Source organism: Epinephelus fuscoguttatus, linkage group LG8 (assembly GCF_011397635.1).
Source record: "Epinephelus fuscoguttatus linkage group LG8, E.fuscoguttatus.final_Chr_v1".
In the NCBI taxonomy this organism is placed as follows: Eukaryota; Metazoa; Chordata; class Actinopteri; order Perciformes; family Serranidae; genus Epinephelus; species Epinephelus fuscoguttatus.
In genome coordinates this window covers 13,008,658-13,032,728 of record NC_064759.1, presented here as the reverse complement: position 1 = coordinate 13,032,728, position 24,071 = coordinate 13,008,658, and the positions used below count along the sequence as shown (strand labels likewise).

General features: G+C 43.9%; 1 protein-coding gene across 1 annotated transcript in view; it reads left to right on the top strand.

Annotated features, from left to right (window-relative positions):
• The window catches only part of si:dkey-246i14.3 (ephrin A4), a 44,170-nt gene extending 20,900 nt beyond the window's left edge, over positions 1 to 23,270 (top strand). Inside the window, exons 2-5 of the mRNA XM_049584365.1 lie at positions 6,633 to 6,931; positions 13,593 to 13,661; positions 19,337 to 19,363; positions 21,253 to 23,270. Of these exons, the coding sequence (XP_049440322.1) occupies positions 6,633 to 6,931; positions 13,593 to 13,661; positions 19,337 to 19,363; positions 21,253 to 21,341 (484 nt within the window). The 3' untranslated portion in view covers positions 21,342 to 23,270. The remainder of the gene's footprint in view (positions 1 to 6,632; positions 6,932 to 13,592; positions 13,662 to 19,336; positions 19,364 to 21,252) is intronic.
• The last annotated feature ends 801 nt before the right edge of the window (positions 23,271 to 24,071 follow it).

Below are 24,071 nucleotides of genomic sequence, written 5' to 3'. Positions count from 1 at the left end.
GAGAGGAAATGAAGAGCAACACGGTTTGAGGCACGCAAATTCCTGGAAATAGTGCAGTATCGAGAAGACGTAGTTTCTGTCTTTCCCACTTACTTCGTGACTCTTGGGTGAAGCAGTACAGGTGTAAGATTCCTTTTCCCTCTTCCTGTGAAGATAGGATAGCCTGTGGAGCAAAAGGTCACAGATGCTTTGGAAACCTGAAGGAAAGAATGTTCTCTCTCTTTTGTTGTGCTTTGATTCCTCTTTTCCTCCTGCACTGTCTTTGGGCTGCTTTTGTCATAAACTTCTCTCATCTTTTCCATCAATTATTCTCCACTGTACAGCACTGTTTTACCATGAAAGGCACCCAAAGTCTGGTCTTATTCACCTGCCCAACATCAAAACACTGGTGTTCAGGCGTGCTCGCATGTGAGAAATGTTCCTCCTTCATGTGTAAAGTTTTTCTCAGTCCCTCTCTAGTCAAACCAGTGTTGAGAAATGTTTGCGTGTAATTCTTTATGATTTAGCACCCAGATGTTGCCAGAAAGTGGCACAGCAGAAATAATTAGTAGGGAAGGGTGGTGACATAGTGAGCAGGGCTGGTGAGGTGACATGCTAGCACTAGCCAGCTACAATAGTCACTCGAACTAGCTGGGTTGCTAACAGACAATCAAGCCAGCTTCATACTTTCCGTGTCTGCATGACCCCTTGGTGGATGTCCACTTGCAGCCCAAAATTTGTGGCTATGCAGACTGCACACGCCGACTATGCATGCTCCAGTTGCAACATATAATTGCTTGTTCCACACTACTATCCAGTTGGTGGTGTATGCACCTTTCATATATCTAATTTTGGAGGTTTATTTGGAGAGAGGTTGTGCAAGGAGATCCACCATTACCCACATATGTAGAATTTGACTTTAAAGGAATACAAAGACTACCGGGACAACTGGCATGGAGTGTGGATCGGGAAATGTGCATGCATAAAACGCCAGATCAACACAGACCCTCAAATGTAGTATGAATGAAACCTCATGTGCATCTGCAGTTGTCCATGGATGTCCACTGCAGAAAGTAGTCCAACTTAGGTAAAAAAAAAAAATGTTCAAATAACACATTTATACCATCAAAAAAGTACAAACTATACAGTTTATGGAACAGTTTAAAGTCTGGCAAAGCACAGTGGAACAAAGCTAATGTGACTCCAGTTCAGGGGTCGCGTTAACCGGATATTCTCGGTCACTGACCTTTTTTTTAAAACAATGACCGGAAAATCTGAAGGCTGTCGGTCATTTTGACCGGTTGCAATTACCACCTCTGCCCACTTGGCGGCGGAGTGCACAGCCAGTGGTTTAAGTGGCTGCCGTTTTCACACTGCAGAGAAAAGGTCATTCATCTGCTTCATGTAACGTTGTTGACATAACGCCCTGGACACACCGGACGCGGAACCGAAGTGCAGCGCCCAGCAGCGGAGGCAGTTTTCAGTCAGCGCCCATGTTAACCTATCTGACTGTCCACACAGGCCGCGAGCGCTTCTGTCAAGCTGGATTGAGCGGATCGTACCAAATAGGAAGTCGGACACAGAAAAGACGAGAGAATCCGGCCAATTTTCAAAATAAAATAACAGCACGCACTGAGGAACGTAAGGAGAAAATACTGTGTTTATAATTTAAAATAACACAACAGTGCATAACCGAACACATTTTTCAATACCATAATCACTTCATTACAATTTTAATTTTGTGTCACCAAGCCTACAGACATAACTACATAACGCCCTGGACACACCGGACGCGTTAGTGCCGTCCGGTGTGTCCAGGGCGAAGCCTAATGGCACGGGTGTGTGGATGTCTGTTCATCTTTTCGTTCATGTCTTTATTAATGCACACTTTATAACTTGCTTGTTGGATTTATTAAAAACGAACGAATGAAAACTAAATGTCTTTGAATATCTTTATTATCATTTAAAAACGAAAATTAAAATGGCCAGTAAAAATAGATTATGACCGGATTTTTATGACCCTGTCGGTCAAAATGACCGGCGACAAAAAAGTCTAGTGCAAAGTCTGCTCCAGTTCTAACAGTGGCAAGGCAGTTTGCAGCTGTTTAGCAGCAGAATTTTTTGTGTGAAAGGTCACCTGAGTTAAACCCAGTGTGAAAGTTTTGCACTGATTCACTTCATCTCAGCAAGTAATCCACCGATGACAGCAATTCCATTTAAATGAATTTAATTCAGCTCGAAATTCAGCTGTTAAAAATGCTGGCGTGACTTGATGCTTTAAACAAACACAACTGTGACACCCAGACTACTAAGACAATAAGTATGTCAGAGCTGACATTGTTTTATTCTTTTTGACTGACTCACCTGGCATCTACTCATCTGTCATCATGCACTAAACCCAACCCATCTGGTACACCAAAACTGAAATAAACAATACCATTTCATAGAGCCATCCTCAGAGAGCACCAAAGATCCTCCAGTTTCACCATGAGTGTTGCTACAGCACCCACCATAGAGGCTGAAGCTGTGTCATGCTATGCCCAGCCAAGGCACACTGACCACAGCGTGCTGTGCCCAGTCAGCGTAGTGGCCAGACTTAGCCATCACCCTGCTGTGACTGACCACGGAAGAACTGAGGCTCCACCAAGCCTTTCGGCCTCCCGCTGTCACTACAAGGAGCCGGCAGACTTTTACTGCAGGCTTTTTAATGCATGAAAGTGTTAATTAAAACCATAGTATCTACAGTATACATTTAGGATGCATACAGTGTATGCACGTTATCAGCATTTTCATTTTAGTCGTCTATTTGTATCCCCCATGTTTATGTGCAGTACATGGGTTAAGTGCCCAAGTGTATTCAATATGCATAGTACGCAGCTGCTGTGCGTGATCGAGTATCTACTCTGTATTCCTGAAGCTGTGTTGTGGAATTGTTGCTCCTTTAATTATTCTCTCATATTAAAGGATCAAAGGTCTCTGCCACAGTCAACCCCCTGCATTTCATTATATCTGCACACACACACTCCCACACACACACGTGCATATGTGCTTCTGTGTGGACGTGTTAACACGGACACACATTGGGAGGACATTGGTTATGTTCAATTTTGGAATTTTGAATGTGATTTCCAGCAATTATAAAAAGGATAAATGGTAGCCTTTTCAAGTCCTCCATTGAAGAGCCCAGCGTGCTACTTTTGATTCGGCTCCTCGGTGCGAGTTTTCTTTATCAACCAAGAGCTTGCACCAGTCCTCAGAAGGGTGTCACCGATCACCCTCTGGCAGGGGGGATGGAGCATGTTTTATTCTACCAAAGTACTTTCATGTCTGTGTGTGTGCTTGACATGTGTGAACATGTGTGTGTGTATTCACCCACGTGTGCTGAAATACGTGTGTGTGTGTGTGTGTGTGTGTGTGTGTGTGTGTGTGTGTGTGTGTGTGTGTGTGTGTGCCCTCTCCCCTCTTGCTCCAGCACTGGACCAAACCAATCCTCTCCTCAGCTTCCAGAGGATTCTCCCGCTGATAGGCTGCTCCAGCACTCTGTTCTTTTTTACACCCACAGCCCCTTCGGTGCTCCCATGATGCCCCTGTGCTGTCACCGCTCTGCTGCATGGTGGCTGGCAGGAGGGGTGGATGCTGAGTGTAATTAGGGCGTACCCAAGCCTACCAGGGCCGGAGAGAGGAAGAGGACAGAAAGAGGGCTGACAGTTTGACATCAGTAGAGCACACCGTCTCTGTAATTGCTGGCATGCATATGGCGCAAGCCCAGGTTGGAGGCTTGTGAGGGGGGGGGGGGGGGGGATGAATGTAGGATAGAGAGGAGGCAGAAATAGGTGGGAGAGCAGGAGGGAGGTGCAACCTGTGAAGCAGTAGATGGGGGGGATGAGTGCATGTCATCCGAAGTGGGGAAAGACGAGGGAGGAGATCGAGGAGAGGAAGGGGGTGAGGAGGAATGCAGATTGGAGGTGGGGGGGGGGAGGTGAGGGGGAAACAGGACCTGAGCAGTGCAGAAGAACCTTGAGGTGACTGACGTGTATAGCAGGGGGTGCAGCATGTTGACACAGCACACGTCTATTATTACATTGCACATATGCGCACACACCCATGCACACACTTCCACAGCTGGTGCACCTAAGTAAACATTCCTCTGCCTCAGAGAAGCCTCAGAAGCACCACAGGTAGTACGTGTGTGTGTGTGTGTGTGTGCGTGTGTGTGTGTGTGTGTGTGTGTGTGTGTGCGTGATGACACTGGCTTATGCGCTTTTGTGTTCCCTTAACCAGACAATCAAGTTCCTTTGTTCGGCTGTAATTAGCACACACAGGTAATAGAGCTATCGGGACGTGGCCACACACACACACACACACACATTCGCAGAGGGGATATTGATCAGACGGAGCGTGTGTGTGTCCTGAGCGAGGGATCCCGATCGATGGTGTCCTGTCCCGTTGATAGATCGCCAATTCTGCACGCTAGCTATTGAGCAGGAAGCAGCTTTTGGTGAGACCTGCCTCCAGGGTCTCACCTGCATCCCCGCGACACACACACACACACTTTTCTGCTCCATTATCTCACTCAGAAATGTGCACCGTTGCGCCCACATTCGGGTTCAAAGTTAACGTGGATTTCTATTTCAGTTTTCTTTTCGCCGTGCCATATGGCCCCCCTTTCTCTCCGCTGGTCTCTTGTCATTTTTCCTCTCATTGCTCCATCCATCTTTGCCACCCTCTGCAGATTTGCTGGACCATCTCAGTCTCCTGCTTCCTGTCATGTCTATCTGTTTCATTTCAGTTTTTTTCATCAGCTCTGTCTCCTCCTCCTCCTCCTCCTCCTCCTTCTCCTCTCCCCGCGCTCATTCTTCTTCTTATTTATTCTTTTGGCCTCTTCTCTGTCCGCCTACTTAACTTGAGACTACAACCGCCGTCCGCCACCATCCACCCCTCCCCATTCCACGTTCCTTTTCCCTCCCATGTTCCCCTTCACTGACTCCCAGCACTCCCTTCCTCTCTCCTCCGCTCTGTCACCCCTCTATAAAGACTCCCACTGATGGACCTGAACCTTCTGCCCAAGCCACATTCTGCCCCTCATTCTTTTCGCTCCGTGCAAAGAGGAGCCCAATTAAAGTCCGTCTCCTCGCTTTCTTCCACTCCGTTGTTCTCCTCTCTGTGTGTCTGCACTCAGACTCTCTGGGGTCGCTAATTAAAACACTTTACTTTCTTTTCCTCTTTACTCCACTTTTCTTTTTTCACCTGTTCATCCAACTTTCCTCCTTCTTTTGGCTTTCTTGGTTTCCTTTTTTGTTCCAGCTCTCTGCTCTAACCTGTCTCAACAGCCCTCGTTTCATCAGTCTCCATCTGCCTTCCTCTGGGCCTCGTCTCATGTCACTCCATCACTCACATTCCCTCCCTCCATTTGTCACACATTTCTCTCCTCATTTGTTGTCTCCTGCTTTGTCTTGTTGTGCCGTTATGATTCATACGAAGTCTTATGATTTCTTCATGTTGAATGTACCCCTCTTACTTTGTCCTACATCAACTTCCCTTGATCTTTCTCGCATCCCCACTCCCTCCACTCCATATTAGTTTGTACATTAGTTTTTCTCTCCTTATTTAATGTCTCCTGCTTCGTCTTTTCTTGAAGTTATGATTCATACATCGACCTCAATCTTTCTCGCATCCACATTAGTTTCCTCCATATTTATTTGCACATTAGTTTGTACAATTTTCTCTCCTCATTTGTCTCCTGCTTTGTCTTTTGTCTTTGAGTGCTCCCCTTGTACTTTGTCCTACATCGACTTCCCTCAGTCTTTCTCTCATCCCCTCTTCCTCCGCACTAGTTTCCTCCATTTTAGTTTGTACATTACTTTGTCACACATTCCTCCTCTGAATTATTGTCTCCTGCTTTGTCTTTTCATGCCGTTATGATTCAAACAGTCCTATGATTTCCTCATGTTGAATTCGCCCCTCTGACTTTATCCTCCATCGACTTCCGTCAATCTGTCTCGCACACCCTCTTCCTCAATATTAGTTTGTACACGGGTAACTCTTTATACTGTGGCTGACAGGAAGTCAGAATCTGCAGTCTAAAGGAGCATGCATTATGCAGCTCTTCTGTTCTAATGATGCTGTCTTGTCCAGAGTTGTTGTTATGCCTAAAGCCAGTCAACCTTGACTGAAGACGTGGTTGTGCATGCGCACGCACGTCCGCATAAGTTTGTGTATCTGTGCTGTGTGGTGGGAGAGTGGAGAGCGGAGGGAGCCAAGTTTATTTTACACTGAACTCCCCTCAACGGTCTTAATTAGCATATGAGGAATTGTTGTTCTCGCTATCTGTCGCTCAACACTGCTCCCTCGCTGGTTTAGAAGTAAAGTGCAGTTGTATCATTGCGATATACTAGATAGTAAAACATTCTTTAAGACCTGCACAACTTTGCTTTATCTCCCTGTGTAATCGTTATGTGTAATATTGATGAACAATCCATCTGCTGTAACTATCCACATTCCTCCAGGCACAAAGGAATTATGGAATATCTGTCATCTGTCTTCCTTCTCTCTCCGTCTGCGCTTAATCACCGCCTCCCTTTCCCCTTCAGTCATGTATTACTCTGTGTAATCGTTACGTGAAATATTAATGTCGTTGTCGTTCTCCTTTCCAGGTTAACAGGAGGAGATCTGTCCATCCAGGTGAATCTGAATGACTACCTGGACATTTACTGCCCACATTACCCCAACAAGGGGAGCCATGGCCTCGAGCAGCCGGAGACGCTGGCTCTCTACCTGGTGGGAGAGGCCTCTTTCCAGGGCTGCGTAGAGACCAGAGGGGCCATCAAGAGGTGGGAGTGTAACACGCCTTACGCTCCGTTTGGACCAGTGCGCTTCTCTGAGAAGATCCAAAGGTTCACCCCATTCTCGCTGGGGTTTGAGTTTCTTCCAGGGCGACACTACTACTACAGCTGTGAGTAGAGGATGAGTGTGTTTCTGTGGAGGTGGTGGTTGGGGATCATTTAGCCAGGGGATTCAGTCAGTTAGAGATTCAAGTGGGTCTCATGTACCTCCACCAAAGTGGTTATGTTTTTGGTTTGTTTGTTTGTCAGCAGGATTACGATACTGGCCCAGGTTTCATGGAAGCATGGGCCAGGAGAGAACCCATTTCATTTTGGAGCATATCCACAAATTATTTTTTGCTTGTGTTAATGTTGTGTGATAGGGCATTTGGCCTTGGCAGAAGTCTGCATTCGTAGAGTGCCCTTCTACTTTGATACAGGTACCAAAACGGTCCTGAATTTTCATGCAGGTTCATCTAAAATTCATTTTACTCGACAGTTGTTGACACTCATCAGTGACTGTATACAGAGATACACAACGTGTCTCCACTTCCTCCCACTGCACAAAAATGAAGCCAAAATATCTCAAATACAGCCACTGCCATCTTGCATTGGTAATGTCATCTGGGGACAGGATCTGTGCAGTAGCGATCTCCGAGGTATCGAGTTCCTGCCCTCCAACCAACAACAAGCAGCTTCATTAATCGCGAGCACACCCATTGCCACACATGGCTTTTAATCATGACATCACACTCCCTTTTTATAGCACTAAATAACTCATTAAAACCAACCTTGTCAGAAGAAATGAACACTTGAACTTAAAGCAGCATGACAAGAACGACCTAAAATGACATAGACCATCTTTTGTAATTTGACGTGTACTTTTAGTTTGGCTTATGTCCCATCTGCTAACATGGAGGCAGTGGGGTTTATGTTTGAAACTGCAGCCAGCCACCAGGGCGCTGTTGAGATGTATTTGCTTGCTGTCATGTTGTCCGTCTTGATATAGAGTCTATGATACTCACACTTGCGTCAGACACATTTCCGCCAGTAAGCGCTGCAAATTATTTTGATTATCGATTGATCTGTTGACCATTTTCTGATGGAAACCGTTAATTGTCCATGAAATGGTAAAGGATAGTGAAAAATGTCTATCACAGTTTCCTAAAATAGTAATTTCACCTTCAGATTGCCCATTTTGTCCATTCAGTGGTGAAATATCAAAAGATTTTCATCATGTCATCGCATAAGGAAAAGAAAAGTGACATATTTTTGCAGCGAAGAAGCTGAAACTAGGTGATGCTCAGAATTACTGCTTGAAAAATGACTTCAAGCCCTTTAAAACTTGGGTTGAGATCTCAAGTATTTCACTGTAACATAAAATATTTAAGACTCAATCAGCAAAAAACGGAGTGGAAGCTTTGAAAACAGCTTAAATTGTGTAACATCCTATCCTTAGGTAACCTTAACTCCAGGAGTTAAACACCACAGACTCAGATAATCTGCTTCAGCAGTACTGCCTATTGATAATAATTATTAATCAAGCTGCATATTAGTTTCCTGTCGTTCCTCAGAGAGTGTAGAGGTTCAATACATGGCTAAAAGGTATGTGTTTTTATATGCAAAGTGCATTATCACTTACTTTCTTGTGGGAAATTTCTATTCCAGTGAAGCAATGAACATTCGCTTCAGGCTCTGCACACTGGAAGCCGAGTAAAACAGCCCGAAAAGAGAAAAGATGTAAATATTTGATGTTTCAGTTCATCAGGCTGTGCAAAGACACCTGTGTCGAAGGAAGTGTGGTGGCCGGGCAGCCGGGATGAGAAGGTTGAGAGCAACTTTAGCCAATGTGTTTTTTATGAGGCTTTGAGTGTCTGCAAACTGCAGCTTACAGCATTAATGTTTTCCATAAATTCACACTGAATGACATTAATTTGATGTTTTCCTAAACCTGTAGGCTGTTACACAATTATAGTGATGGTTTCCTCTTTTCCCATTACACTCTCCCGTGCTCCTCTCCCCTCACTCATTTATTTCAAACCACTGGAGGGAGAAAAGGGAGGGAGAGACACAGAAGATGGCTTAGTGGCTGTAAAATCAGTTTTTCTTTTTTTCTTTTTTTTTTTTTTTTTCCTTTTTACAACTTGTGGCGTCAGTCCAACCAAGAGGGGGAGGACATGAAACAAGGCAGAGAATGAAAGAGTCAAGTGAATGCATGGTATGGAAGGGTTGACAACAAAGAGACACAGGGACCGCAAAGTGTAGGAGGAAGAAATGGAGATCAATACAGGACGACAGTGAGGAGCGGGGAAAAGAGGCAGGCAGAGAAGCAGACGGAGGTAGAGAAGCGTGGAGGAGTGACAGAGAGAGAGAAAGAGCAAAAGATGGACACAGTCTGACAGTACAGGAAGGAGGGGGGGGGACAGAGGGACGAGAGAGGCCGGATGAGAGGAATCCACACTGGAGAAAGAAAAGGGAGAGCAACAAAAGCGACGGAGCAAAGGGATGGATGAGACGAAGAGAAAGAAAGAATCTTTACATAAATTACTGTTGCGGTCCAAGGGACAATGGAGCATTGTGAGGGCATGAGAGAGCGCTTCCACACACACACACACACACTCTAACACACACATGTATATATGTACACACATACACACTGGGCTATTGTGGTTGTTCAGGCCAGTTCAGAGAAAAGCAACAATGGGTGTCTCCCCCCCCTGGTCGGGCCACATCGGGCTCTGAGCGATTGTGTGTGTTTTGTCCACATCAAAGATAAGGCGTAAAGTTGGTCCAAATGTCTGGCTCTGGGGTCTGTGGGCTGAATGGGCCCGCAGCACTGGAGACAGTATAATGGCATTAGCCTGGGAGAACACTACAATAGTATTAGAAACACTAATGGCATTAGTTGGCTCAGTCTGAGCCGGGCTCAGCTCCTCTCGACAGCTCCCACAGACTATGACACTGACAGCCTACTGTCTCTGGGACTCTGCCCGACCCTCTGACCGACACCCGCTGCTTCTCCATGTCCAGATCCCACAAACAGGAAACACCTTGACATCCTCTGATAGTCAGCTGCTCCTAACACGGAGCCATTTGAGGGGATGGCAACGTTTCCAGGGGCCAGCGAAAACTGAAAAATGCACTTAGTCAAAGTCAAATACTAAATTATGTGATCACATTGTTAAACACAAAAACACACAAAACAACTCTTAAGATCCCCTTAAGACATATTTTAAAGGAAGACTTCACCCACAGAATGACCAGCTCATATTAATTATTCACAGCTTGTTACCTTGAATTTGTGAAGAACCCTTTGGTGGTGTTTTTTTCCATGCCACCACAATGAACAGAGAATCCAAAAGAGGCAAACTCCCTTTGTTTGTTTATTAAGATCCCCGTTAGCTTTTGCATTGCAGCAGCTATTCTTCCTGGGGTCTACACAGTTACATAGGGACAGTAAAAAACATACATTCACACCAAACACTAAACACAGTCCACTAAATTACACATCATAACGCACATCCACTGTAAATGGAACAAAAACATTTGACAGAGTTTACATGAGAATTTAACAACAGCAAAAAGTATATTAAAATATCCTTTAAAACTTTCACAGAACCCCTGCTGTATAATCAAAGTCTCATTTATCCAGTCGTATGCGCAGTATACCTCCACCTATGAGTAGCGTGCCCTGAGTGTGCCTGGACACGCATGTGCGTTTGAACTCTGAGCTCAAATGCAAAACTCAGGCTGCTCGTCCATACCTGAGGCAATTTGTACGGACATGTTGTAAATCGTAATGTTTTAGTGAGTATGCACGTGTTATGGAAAGTACTGAGCATACGACTGGATGAATAAGACTTGGATTACACTGCATGAGTTGTGTGAGAGTTTGTAAATGGATGTTTTGATTTAGTCTTGTGGTTTTTAAAGGCAGTCCCCATTTACTTTAATTAATGAAGAAAGTTCACCTTTTTTGGGTTCTTCATTCAAAAACAATGTTTTCTTCACAAAGTCATGTGCTGTGTCTCAAATCGCGTACTTCTGTACTTACACTTAATATTTTGAGTGCATAAGTGCGTTCACACTGAGAAGTATGGAAAAATGCAGTGCACTATGAGTACCCGGATGGTGCACTCAAAACAGTCAGAAAGTTGAGTGTAGAACTATGGACACTTGTCGCCTTCAGTGGTCGCCATCTTGGCTACGTAGCGCAAGGGGAGGGACCACTTCTCAAACTGGAAATAGCAGCCGAGGACTGTGCGACTGTATTTTTTGCACTAAGCACCACTATACTGTTGTCGGGTGTAAGCCAGCAGTATGTTTATTGGGTTAATTTAGCAGTTTTTGTAATGATTTGGTACCGCGAATGATAACACAGATGCTAATGCTAGTTTGCTAACTAGCTAATTGTTTGACACAACACTACCCTTTACTAGTGTACTAACGGAAGTATGTGATTTGAGACACACCAATGGTAACACAGGGTAAGTAGGGGATAAACAGATGGTCATTTTGCAAGTGAAGTATTTCTTTGATACACGAATGCTCTGCTCTGAATACAATAATACTCCATTATGATAATTTTCTAGTATGTTTTTTTAAATAGTACAATAAACTACTGTCATCCTCTACTTCTCTCAGATGTTAAATAAAAATATGGAATCTATAAATGTGCAGATATTGATCATATCAAAAATTTAAATGCTGTGCACAAGACGTCTCTTCACTGAAAAGTTCATTCTCAGTGTATAGAGAGAACTGGGCCCCATTCATTCTGATGAAAGTTGTTCAGTGGCACATGAAGCCAAAAGAAGTTTGACTTCCTGCTAATAAAATTACCCGGATCGTGCGCATCATTGGGCCCGTAGAGCAAGTGCACCAGAGACATCACCGACTGTGTGGCAAACTTCTGTTTACCCACCACTAACTTGAATAGAGATAAAATGATTAATCATGTGGCTCTTCTAGACTTATGAAATGTTATCAGACCAAATGGATGAAATCCTGATAACACAAAGAGATAAAAAGAGCCATTTCACGTGGGTGACGCTCAAAAAAATGTATCCAATGATTTACAGATGTCGCTTTCCTAATGTGAGTATATGGGGAAAAAAGCATTTTTGGGCCCGATGGCGTCACTGAATGGACCCAGAAGTTGTAGTTACACAGTTTGGCCACTATGTCAAATTGGCTTCAAAGCCCAGCGTTGTTCCTGAAGGCTTGATGTGCATTGAGATTCCACATTTCTAAATCACACTCACTGGATCATGATTGGCTTTCAAACTTGTTGTTATGTCACAAAACCATTCTTGTACATACATGTCTTAAACTGAAATTTAAGGTGAGCTCAGAGAAACCTTTCCTCCTTTAGCAGATGAATGTGAAAACAGCCTTCTTTGGTCAAACTCCTCAACACTCATCCTGCACAGTGAAGCTCACACAACCAGCTGAAGCAACAACAGGCAAAACACATTTTTGAAAGGAGGGGGACTTTAAGTAAAGGTCCATTGTGTAGGATTTATGGGGATATATTAGCAGAGATGGAATATAATATTCATTACTCTGTTTTCTTTACTTTATAATCACCTGAAAATAAGAATTGTTGCGTTTTTGTTACCTTAGAATGAGCCGTCTGTGTCTACAGACAGAGCGGGCCCTCTTCCACAGAGTCTGCCATGTTGTTTCTACAGTAGCCCAGAATGGACAAACCAAACACTGGCTTTAGATATGGCCAATCGCGTTTTTGCATTGTCACACCTCACAGGTAGATGCAATGAAATCCTGTACACTAGACCTTCAAGGTTTAAGGTGGAATCTACAGAGAGAAGCTTATACGCAGACCTTGAGTAAAGATTTGCTTTGTTAGAGTGACATAAACATCATTAGCTCATCTTCCAACATCACCGACAAGTGGTAATGTTTAACAATTCGCATGTGGGTGCATGTTGGTCAGATTTTAGTGTCGTCTGGAAACCGTGTTGGAACCCACTCTTGTTGTGTTGCGCACCTCTTGCAGCATCTCTGCATTTGCTTGTTCCGTCTGTGTTTTTGGTGAACATGTTCCTCTCTTTGCTTTTCCTCTCTTTGCTTTTGTTTCGTTTATTTGTGCTGTCAAAATGAAGATGTTCTGTCTGTGTGAGCTGAGCTCTCTCAGCCACCGTCGACGGTGCCGTATAACACGGCCCCGCTGCTATTCCGTGCTGCATCCTATCAGTTGAAATCACAGATACAAAGTGAGACAGACTGTTAGCGATCATACACTCAGCTTGTGCGGTGGGTCCCTGTTGAGTTAGCAGCTGTTTGTGAATAATTCAAATATAAAGCCCCTGTAACTGCACTTTCCAGACAGATTTGTTTTGTAAAAGCAATGCTAAACTGACAGGTAATGCAGCTGATGTTCGCCTGTTTTCTCACATGAGCCGTGATCAGTATTGATATCGCAGCGGTTTCTTCTTTTGTTTTTATGGTCACACTCTCAATTGCGTGTTTTATTGTTTTTATTTAGTTGTGGAGATAAGTGTGTCTGTGTGACATAGGGAGACGGTGTTCTGATATTGGCAGCAACAGAAAAACAAACCTCGCTGCTCTTTAGCTTCACTTGTCACGAGAATTCTTCAAAAGTACCAGGAGAGTTCTCAAAAGTGTCGATTTGATGCAAAGATTTGATTCAGCATGTGCAAATTTCTGTTTTCATTTGACACGTTTTGAATACTAACCATTTGTTGGGCTGAACAGATAAGCAGCATATTTAAAGCTCCCTTTCTGTCTGCATCTCGTCGTTCTTTCTAGCTCTACCGGCAGATGAAGGCCCTCCTCTGCCATGTATGAAGTTGCGTGTCACCGTGTGCTGCGAGCCCAGTGAGTACACTCCTCTTTTCATCTCCTCTTCCTTTCATGCTTCCCCTTTGTACACCACGAGACTCTTCTCTCTGCCTCTCTCATCTCCACTACCAGGGCATGATGTTTAGACTGCTCCTCATCCCCACCACTACTCCTTCTGTTTCCTCCTCTCCTTCTGAATAGCTGCAATGCTCTAATTCTCCACTTTTATCAAGGAAGCTAAATTCATCTTTACCCTTCAGAATCTTGCATTATCTTTAACCTTGTAAGATGAGACTTACTCCACTCTCCACTCCACATTGGCTTTTAAACCTAATTGGATTGAGGGTTTTTTAAGCATTAGTTCCATCTCTTCTCTCTCTCGTCTTCCCTCACCCCTCCCTCCATTCTTTTCCTTTTTTTTTAACCTCCCTGTCTCCTTCATTCTCCCACTCTCCATCTCTCTGTCCCAGTGTGAAATTCCCAGAGTTGATCTAATCCAGAGCGCGCCTGGAGTAATGTTAGTCTTCCAGTCCAGTGAGCTGCCCATTCCGGTTGGGAATGTTGCCCAGTCACTGTGGGAATCCCTGTACAGTTGTTGGTGTATGTGTGTGTGTGTGTGTGTGTGTGTGTGTGTGTGTGTGTGGGCATTTCTACGTGTATGAACACTTTTCTGTGTCTGTGGACATTGTGTTCAAGTGCACTCCTGCATGGGCCTTTGCGTGTGCTCTCTGGCTCTCTGTGTGTGTGCCCCCTCATATGCGTGTCCGAGACGTCTGTCCCAGTTCCCATCCCAGCGCTATCTGCAGGGGGCTTGTCGCGCTGTCCCAGGCTGAATCAACACACACTCTTTTTTTTATTATTATTATTATTGCAGTAAAAGCTGCTCACAAGGTTGTTTGTCTCTGCATGTGAGAACCATTCACTAAATTCCTACATGTCGTCCAACGAATACCTCCCGACCACGCCGCCTTGATTAAATTCGTGTCACTTTGGCGACAAGGAAAGAGAAATATTAAAAACCGGAATTAAAAAAGAGCCCCATCCGTCTCGAATGAATTCTTAAATGCCATCACTGTTCCGGCGCGAGACGGGGACTAATTTGCTGCGTTATTACCAGAGTGAAGGCTGATGACTTTTTTTTATATGTTAATTATCCTGCTGTCATTAATTAGAAATACCACAGATAGTTGCTCAGAGAGGAAATGCTAATGCAGTCTTCTGACCTTCTCACGGTATTCCCCCGATCAGCCTGCCTGAGCCTGGGAATAATCAAAATATTTGGAATCACCTGGATTACTATACACATGCACACACACTTGACTTTACTGTTAAAGCCCATTATTTTACATGAGAAAGACTTCCAGCGACAAAGATGCACATACTTCCATGTACTGTTTCCGTCCCTCGTTCTTTTTTCTCTCCCTCTCATCCTGTTCCTTAACCAAAACTAATCCCGACTAAATGTCAGGATCTCCCTCTCCTTGTCTTCCACTCCCCCCTCCCTCCCCTTCACTCCAGCCTCCCGCTCTTTCTTTCTAGTCTTCTGTCATTCCTGAAGTGGCACTAATCCTCCCCTTCTCTCTGTCTCCTCAGCTCTCTCCTCCCTTCCTCATTTTTTATGATCTTTCGCTACTGGAGCAAAACTAATCTAGGCACCATCCATGGCAGTCTCTTACACTTCCTCCTCCCTCCCCCTTGACTCCGCCCCACCACCACCACCACCCCCCCCCCATTCCTCCTCCACCTTTCCCTGTGTCTTCTCTATCTCTTTTGTTGCATCTCCATATCTACAACACAGTTATTCACCGACTCCCCTCTCCCCCGTCTCTCAGCTCCGCTCCATCTCTGTCGTGCGCATGCTGTGCGGCGAGCGCGTCGGGATGAGGATGCATGAGGCCAGAGAGAGGAGCGCGAACGAGATGGATGAGAGAGGAGACGGAGGGGAGTCGGAGGGGTCTCTCTCTCTTTCACTCTTTCTCCTCGACTGTCCATTAGTGGCGGTTTACCACAGCTGTTGTCGTGCTGTTCCCCGTGGTAACACCTTACAGTACATACCCTCTGGTTCCTTCCTGCTCAGGTTCCCTTTTATCTGACAGGTAGCATGGCAGCAGGGCGCACCGTGCCTGTGTGTGTGTGTGTGTGGCCCTCGGTGATAGCAGCCTCTCGTCCTTCAGTAACATCTTATCTCTCATCTAAACTTCAAACCGTTCACCTCCCTCCCTCCTTCACTTCCCCAAAAACTTTTTTTTTTTCCCCTTCCAGAAAGCATGTGATTAAACGGTATTTCCATGTGGGGATGCCCTGTTGTGGGTGTTTGAATTAATTATTAGCAAGCCCACACGCACACACACACACACACATACATACCTGCCTCACATGGGTCTGAAGGACAGAGTGATGACAGTGAGAGGGTCCGTCAGGTACGCTGTCATTGCTCCAAGGTCAGCTACCACTCGCCAGTCCCTCAGTCTCCTCTCCGGTGTGTGAATGTGTGTGTTTATCGCCTTAATTTAACCCAAGAACACAACAAACCACGCAGGACAGATTCAGTGACGCAGGATGCTTTTAATGACATCCCGTGTGTGTGTGTGTGTGTGTGTGTGTGTGTGTCTCTAATGTTTCCTCATCCTGGTTCCTGCTCGCAGCACTGAAAAGCATGTTTTGGCTTTTTAGGTTTTGGTGATGTTTTTCGGTGTAGTGATGTGTGTGGTGATGTTTATTTGAACGCTGTCACGAATCCCGCCAGAGAAAAGTGCTTTTGCTGAAAGGTGCTTGAGCCCGCGTTGCATCAGAAAACAAGGCTCTGAATCGGCATCAGCAAGACTGGTGTCATGTGAAATCTCCAGCACCCTGCAGCCCTCTATTGCATCTTTCACCGGCTCGCTTCGCCTCTCACTCCATACTTACCATTTTTTTTTTTTTGGTGTGGGTTTTTTTTTTCCCTGCAAGTTCTCCCTAAAACTCCTCCTGTTGTGTTTATCTCTCGTCTTCTTCTTGTCGCTCTGCCTCTCTGCCTTTCTCTTTCACCGCCGTCCTACTGTGAGAAACCATTATAGACCAACTTCCCTCTCTCTCTAATTGATTCCCGTTCTCTCTCCGTCTCTCTTTTCCTCTTTTCTGTCGTCCTCCCGCTGTGAGCAGTCCATTGCATTCATTTCAGTTTGCAGAGCTTCACCATTTTCCCCACTTTCTTTCTCTCCCTTTCTTTTTCTTTCTTTTTTTTTTTTTTTTTAGAAATTTCTTACATCGCTGCCCTCCTTTACCCCCTCCACTCTCTCCCAAATACCTTTGTACCCCCTGAACTCGATACACACAAGGACAAAACTCGAACACAGACGCACACACACACCTCTTGCCCAGACGAGCTCTCTCGGATCCCAAACTCGACTCTCAAAATTTTGACTTTAACCGCTTTCGACAATTTGCGTTCTTACATTCGCCGTTTCGCATCTTTGTTTTATTTCTCATTTTTAGTAAAGTGCTAACAGTCAGGGTCGGCTAGCATTAGCTCCTGCGTGTGTAAAATGGCGGCACGAGAGGAGAGGTGGGATGGTGGAACACTGTCTGTCTCTGCAGTGGGGCGTTCTGCCGACTGGAGACACACACACACATACACACACACACACACACACACTGGCACGCGCACACACTCACACATTTAGCCACGGTTGTGCATGTACAGTTACACACGCTGCATGTTTCTGACTGCAGTGCAGAGACGACACTGCTCTTGCAGTCACGCCACCGCGGACGCCATTTTGCGGCGGAGCTCACCATGACCGAAATGATGATGTTGACACAAACTAGTGGTCCTGCATGTTCGGCTTGTGCGAAAAATTATGTGATTAAAGTCGGGTCAAAACACACATATCACACACAGCCGGGTAAACATAAGGCATTTAACATTTTTAATTTCGCAGGGCGGCGTGGCGTTAAACACACACGCTGATCAATGCTGTTCAGTAAAGTGTTTTTCCTACACCAAGTAAATTATAAGTCTGATTTAAAGCATATCTGTAATTGTCATAATATAATTGTTTTTACAGCGGTGTTTGCTGCATCCAAAATATCCAAAATGAAAAAAAAACTTGCTAAAATCAAGGAGTTAAAATATTTTTCTGATGAATCATTTTGCAAGTTTTGTTAATTCATTTAAAATGCTTTATTAATTAAAATTGTACACATTTTTATGCTTTAGTTTTATCAACACAATTTAAACTTGAAAGGGGAGCTAATTAATAAATATTCTTTGGTCGTCAGATTACATTAAAACATGTAGTGATAGCAGAACTGCCTTATTTTTCAATTTAAAAAATGAACACGATGATGATAATTTTTTTTTTGTTCCGTTTTGTGCGGCAGCTCTGTTTAAAGCCTGAAATGTCTGAGTATTATTCTCTTGTGTTTGCTTTGATTTCCTCCCCACAAACACTCAACAATTACAGCTGCATAGACACACACACGCGCACACACACGGGCTCAGCAAGAGGCCCGAGCCCAGCATGTTATTTAATGCTTCGTTAACCCCTAGATGGTCGTTAGTTGTACAGAACCTGGGAGTAATTTAGTGTCTCATGTCTGCCGGAGCGACATGTTGCTGCAGAGACCTGTAGGTGCGAGATGGATATTGCAGACAAACACATCGTTTCGACGCTAAGCCCTCATTTAATAAATCCTTTCTCCCTCTGTGGTGACTGTACAACAGATGAGCTCCGAGTGTCCCATTTCCTGTCTCGTAATCTCAGTCAGTCGCAGTGGGATCATGTGGATAGGTGGTGGTTTTCCCGGAGACATCAATACACACTTTGTCTTTACGTGTGCGTTTGAGGCTTTGGGGTTGCAGTGTCAGAGGTGGGTTCAAGGCCGTAGATCGATTTAATGGCAGCTGCAGTTGTGCAGCCTCATCCCCGTCTCCTGACCCTTCCATCCTCCCTCATCTTCACGTTGAACAGCGGTTCCTTTTTCTGAGGGGTTTTAACCATTTCCGCTTTTTAGTCTCACCACCTGTATTTTTTTTTGTCCTTTTCCCTCATCTCACCAGCTCTGCCACCCCTCCCTATCCCTTCATCCTCGCCATCCCTCCATCCGTCCCTCCATTATTTCCTTTTAGTCCGCCCCCTGCTGAGAAAGTGACGCCCAGACACAAACACCCCCCTATCCCGTCTCTTTCTCTCCCTCCCTTTTCTCTCTGTCTGACCTTGTTTCAATCTTTCCAACCTTCTTTTTTTCCCCCCTCCGCCATACTCTCTCACTCGGGTCTCCCTTTCATCTTCTGTCCACTTCTTGGTTTCGCTCTGTCATTTTGAATTTTCCCGTGTTTCTTACCCCCTTCTCTTTCATTTCCTGTATCCCCCCTCTGTATAATCTCGATCATTCTTACTCCTCCTCATTTACATAACACCATCTTTTCCTGTTGCCATGCTTCTCAAGCGCTTTTTTTATCCGACCTTTAAGAGAATTTGCATAGGGGACATATTTAGGGTTGCACAGCCAGTCAGTACTCATTTTTCATGGCGTAAGGCGTTGAGTAATGGTAAATACCTTCCCCTGGTCATTTGTCTGTTTCTTGCTCCTTTTGTTCCACAAAGCAGCAGCTTTATTGAGAAAGTTAAGCATGCAAAAATGACTAATCAGCAACTTGTTTCTTCGCCTCAACTTTATTTAAATCTTCTCCCTCCTCTTCTCTCTCTCTCCTCTCTCTCCTGTTACAGCATCAGAGGGTTCAAAGCAAATACAAGGTGAGATGCAACATTTCAAAACCCAAATTAGTCTTAAGCATAGGAACACTGACATGCTGTGTTGCATATGTCCTATTTCTGTATCTTTTTGTTCGTCTGTCTCAAGTTCAAATGTGGTTTGTTACCGTGAATCAGTGAAAGCAGAGGTCCTCTGCGTTTTCAGGCCACAGACCCGTTCGCTCAACGAGAGACAGAACAGGGAGCTCCTGCTACATTTACTGTTGCACTTGAGATAACTCTCGGAGCATTTATTTGACCTTCTCATTTGCACTTGGCTGTAGCTGCTAACTCAGCAGGTGTAGCATGGCTAGGTGCATTAGCCTCACCCTCTGCAGACGGTGTTTCAGAGTCTCTTGCTCGAAAAGTTACAAAACAATCCACTATGGCTCACAAGAATGTCCGTACACTTGGAATAATAATACAGCTCACTAGCTAGTGCATACATTTGCACAAGGATTCATGGGTAACAGTTAGCCTAGTCATTAAAAGGGGAATATATTGTTACCATGGCCGATAAAAGTTCTGTCAGCATTTGTGAACATGAGCAACTCTCACTCAGAGCCAGAAACCAGAGAAGGAAGTCTCAAACGTGTGATGTCATCAAGTATAAAGTCTGGAGCTGCTCCATAGACAATGAATGGGAGCCTGATTTTGTGGAGCCAAATGAGCTTTATTCTATTAAAGTGTTCTCAGTTCTGAAACAGAAAATGTACCCATGTACTCAGAACATTCCCCTGGGAGCTCTCAGTGTCATCGAGAATGTATTTCACCGTTCATTGCCTACAGAGCAGCTTTCCACTCTATACTTCATGGCATCTCAAATTTGAGTTTCAGCACTCTAGTGTTTGGATTTTAGAGAGAGTTGTTCATTTTTACTAATAGTTTTGGACAGTCTAAGACCACAGGAATAAAATGTATGAATTTTTAAAATGGGTGAAGTTCCCCTTTAATGTTGTGTACAATAAATTCAATGTTTTTTTTGTTGTTGTTGTTTTTTGTGAATAGACCATTTTATGTTTGCTAATAATATCTTGTATTAACGTGTATGTTCAGATATATTTTGATTTTTGGGGGGAAAAAAACACATAAATTATCAAACAATAATTTGGTGGCACCCCTACTGTCATTCTGAGATTCCCCAAGGGATCCCAGACACACTGCATGAGAACATACTCATACATAAAATAGCCAAAAGTATGTGGATACCAAAACATTACACCTATACATATATATATGTAATAGTTAAAAACCTTCCAAAACAATGGTCATTAATGTGCTTCTGTCACAAACATCTCTCTTCTGGATCAATTTTGCGCTCGATTTTGGAACTTTGCTGCAGAGATTTCACTCAATGAGCCACAAGAGCATGAATGATACAAGGCCTGGCTTGCATTCTGCGTTCCAGGTTATGCTTAAGGTGCTTTCTGCAAAGTTCCTCTATGGCTACACTAAATTCAGATATCAAGGGCCTTCTACAAACAGTTGACACAAAGTTAGGAGGCATGTTATTGTGTCTAATATGCTGCAAAATTGAGATTTTCAGAAATTTTGGGGTGCCCTGTAGCTCAACTGATAGAGCATGTGCCCAGTGTACTAAAGCTGACTGCAGCAGCCTGGGTTCAATTCCCAACTGGGGCCTTTGCTGCATGTCGTTCTGCTTATTCCCCCCGTCCTGTCACTCTTTGTCTGTACTATCAAACAAAGGCAAAGAGAAAAAAGCAAAAAATAAATAAATAAATAAATAAGTTATTAAATTGAAATTATGATGTCGAGCTCAAGCCAAGGAAAACTGGTACAGACCAGAAGTCACAAGGGTGTCGACATATTTTTGGCCACAAAGTGTATCACATACGTACAATTTCATTGATAAGTTTCCTTCTCTCTTTCAGAAACTGTACGTGGAAGTGGCGCCTGCTCACTGAGGATAGCTTCCCCTCCACTCCTCCTCACCCTCGTCCTCCTCCTGCTGACTACCTGACTTCACCCTCGTCCATCCGTCCTCACCGCCGACCTCGCACCCGTTCCCTGCCGGGGGCCGGGAGACATTTACTCGGACGTTCAAGTACACAATGCAATCTATGCTCAGACAGTGAATGACACGATGCAATCTATGCTAAGCTACTGCAAATGACACACACATTACCTTGTGGCCGGTTTACCTGAGAAAGACTCGGTGCGACTTCTCCAGAACGGGGCCACAGTGACTCAGGGACCGACACGCCGAATCACAGTGATTCATGTCTTGTTGTTTTTCTTCTCCCACCACCCGTTGTGTAAGTAGTAACACAGAATATCACTCGTAGGCCTCGTCATATCCTCCTCTGATGCCAGGAGAACAATGAGTCTGTCAGGAATTGTTCCAAACAAGTTCTCTCACTTTTTCATCTCTGTTTCTCATTTTCTACTCGTTGTTGTGCGTTTACTCCTTCTCGAGGACCTGCCTTCTTTTAAAAAAGTGGCCAAATGAACACATACTACTGTACAGAGTGGCTCAGGTTGGAGGTCAGTCATTAAGCTGGTGGCTTTTGTTTCTTCTTTACCTGTTAGACATAAATAAGTGACACATTTTTAACCGTGCCATTTGCATCTGATCAAAGTAAACATGGTAAACTTTTTCGACTAATTAGATTTTGGAAATAAAGGTGTTTTAGGAGGAAATGTTGGAATATTCTGGAATAGTCAAGCAGGGTTCCTGCGCCCCCTACTGGGATCAAACTGGTTTAACTGGAGTTGGACTGGGCTGGCCAGAAACTCAGAAACTGGACACTAGATTGTGGTGCTGTGTGGTGATAATGGGACCTGGGACAGTTTGTCCTCCCTGATCGGACCCCCTGTTGTTCTGCCCCCACCTCCACCCTTCTCCATGCTTCAGAATAAAGCACAGAACAGAGGGGTTTATGGGTAAATAGAGAGCATCAGCTCGCCTCGCTCCACTGAACGGACCACTGAGGGGGCTGATTGGTTGATGCTTGTGGTGACCAACCAGGTGTGTAGATATGCACACATGCTTTTTGTTCCTTTTCATGTTGCTGTTGTCTTCCTTTTTTTCCTACATGATCCTTAATTTTAGGTTTTACTGTGTAGTGATTATATTCTGCAAAATGAGAGATATATATAACTACACGATTCAGTTGTTTTAGCGGCAAATGATCTCTGATATTTAAGTCCAAATGTCTGATTAAGAAATTATTTTTGTGGCACACACAAACAATCATTTATATTCTGGATAAACATGTATTTACTGGTATTGTCAATACGCTCTGCTACAATGTAGTTAAATGATTTGTTGTTATTTGTTTTAAGAAATCACTCCAATTTGCTGTCATAGATTTGGTAAAAATATAATTAAATCAAATTAGAGATAATGTAGGTGTGATATTTTTTTTCATTGAAATTAGATGGATTATATATATTTATAAAATTGCGGAATTATTTCCCCACAATATTTGAGCAATTTAAGGTCAGAAAATCTATAGGCTAATTGTTTAATTTATTACACAGTTTATTCTGGGAAAAAAAAACCTACATTGTTGGCGCTTAATATATTTGTCCTCATGTTGTAAATCACACCAGTCATGCCATTATTTTTATGTTAATTTCCTAAGTGGGTGATAAAACTGATGTTCGAAGATGTGTTAAATAATTTCAGTGATGTAGAAATTTATCATGTACAACTAGGATTTTTGATTTCTTTACCTGTGTGTGTGTGTGTGTAACGCGTTCTGCTTTCACATTTTAGTGAAGAATGAAGCTTCTTCTGTGAAGACTTAACTGCAATCTGAGCCTTTTTTTATACGTGGCAGACAAGACAACAAAATAAATATGATTGCATTTAAACGCTTCCAGTCGTCCGTCTTTTAAGTCTTGAAAGTGCTGATGTTTTACCTCGCTCTCTCACACACACACACACACACACACACACACACACACACACACACACACACACATAAACATACGACTTTATTTGTGGAACGCACACGTCCAGTGTAATACACATGGGAGTGGAGATAAGGAGACTTCAGGGACTTGGAATGACCTTGTGGTGCAAGAGGCCATTGTAATGTGAGTAACTTAGTGGAATATCGAGCTGAGTTTTTATCTGTGGGCAGCTACAGCCTGATAAGACTCCCGGTATTAATAGACCCTGAAGCATCATTGCCAATACATGGACCTTAAAGTAGTAACTGTATTTATATTCAGTAAACACAGAGCTGAGGTTGGATACAGAGCCAGAGATGCTTTTTTGTTTTTTAAGTATAGAAGTGTACATCCAGATAAGCTGCAAATGCATTTTCATTCATGTAGGCTGTAATGTAGAAGCCTCTTGTGAAGCCAGAAAGGCAATTTCCTGGATAATAGGGCTAATGCTTCTATTTCATGCTTTCTGATCTCTTCTGATGACATGTTTGTCACTGTTGAGGCATGTTATGAGCTGGCTCTGATTTTGACCTTCACGAAGAAATTTCCAAAGCCCATGTTTTCATTCTTTGCCCATTGTGAATGATGAAGTAAGCACACTGAAATCAGCGGAAAGTGGGGAGATACTTTTTAAAGCGGTGCTAAAGTAAAAGGACTTAAAAAGGCGAACATGTGTCCACTTCCATTTCAGCTGTGTGTTCCAGCAGAAGCATGCACAAACCAAAGCTTTAACACAGCGGCGTGATATTGAGGGTTTTTTATGTTTTATCTTTGTTTCCAGACAGGAAAC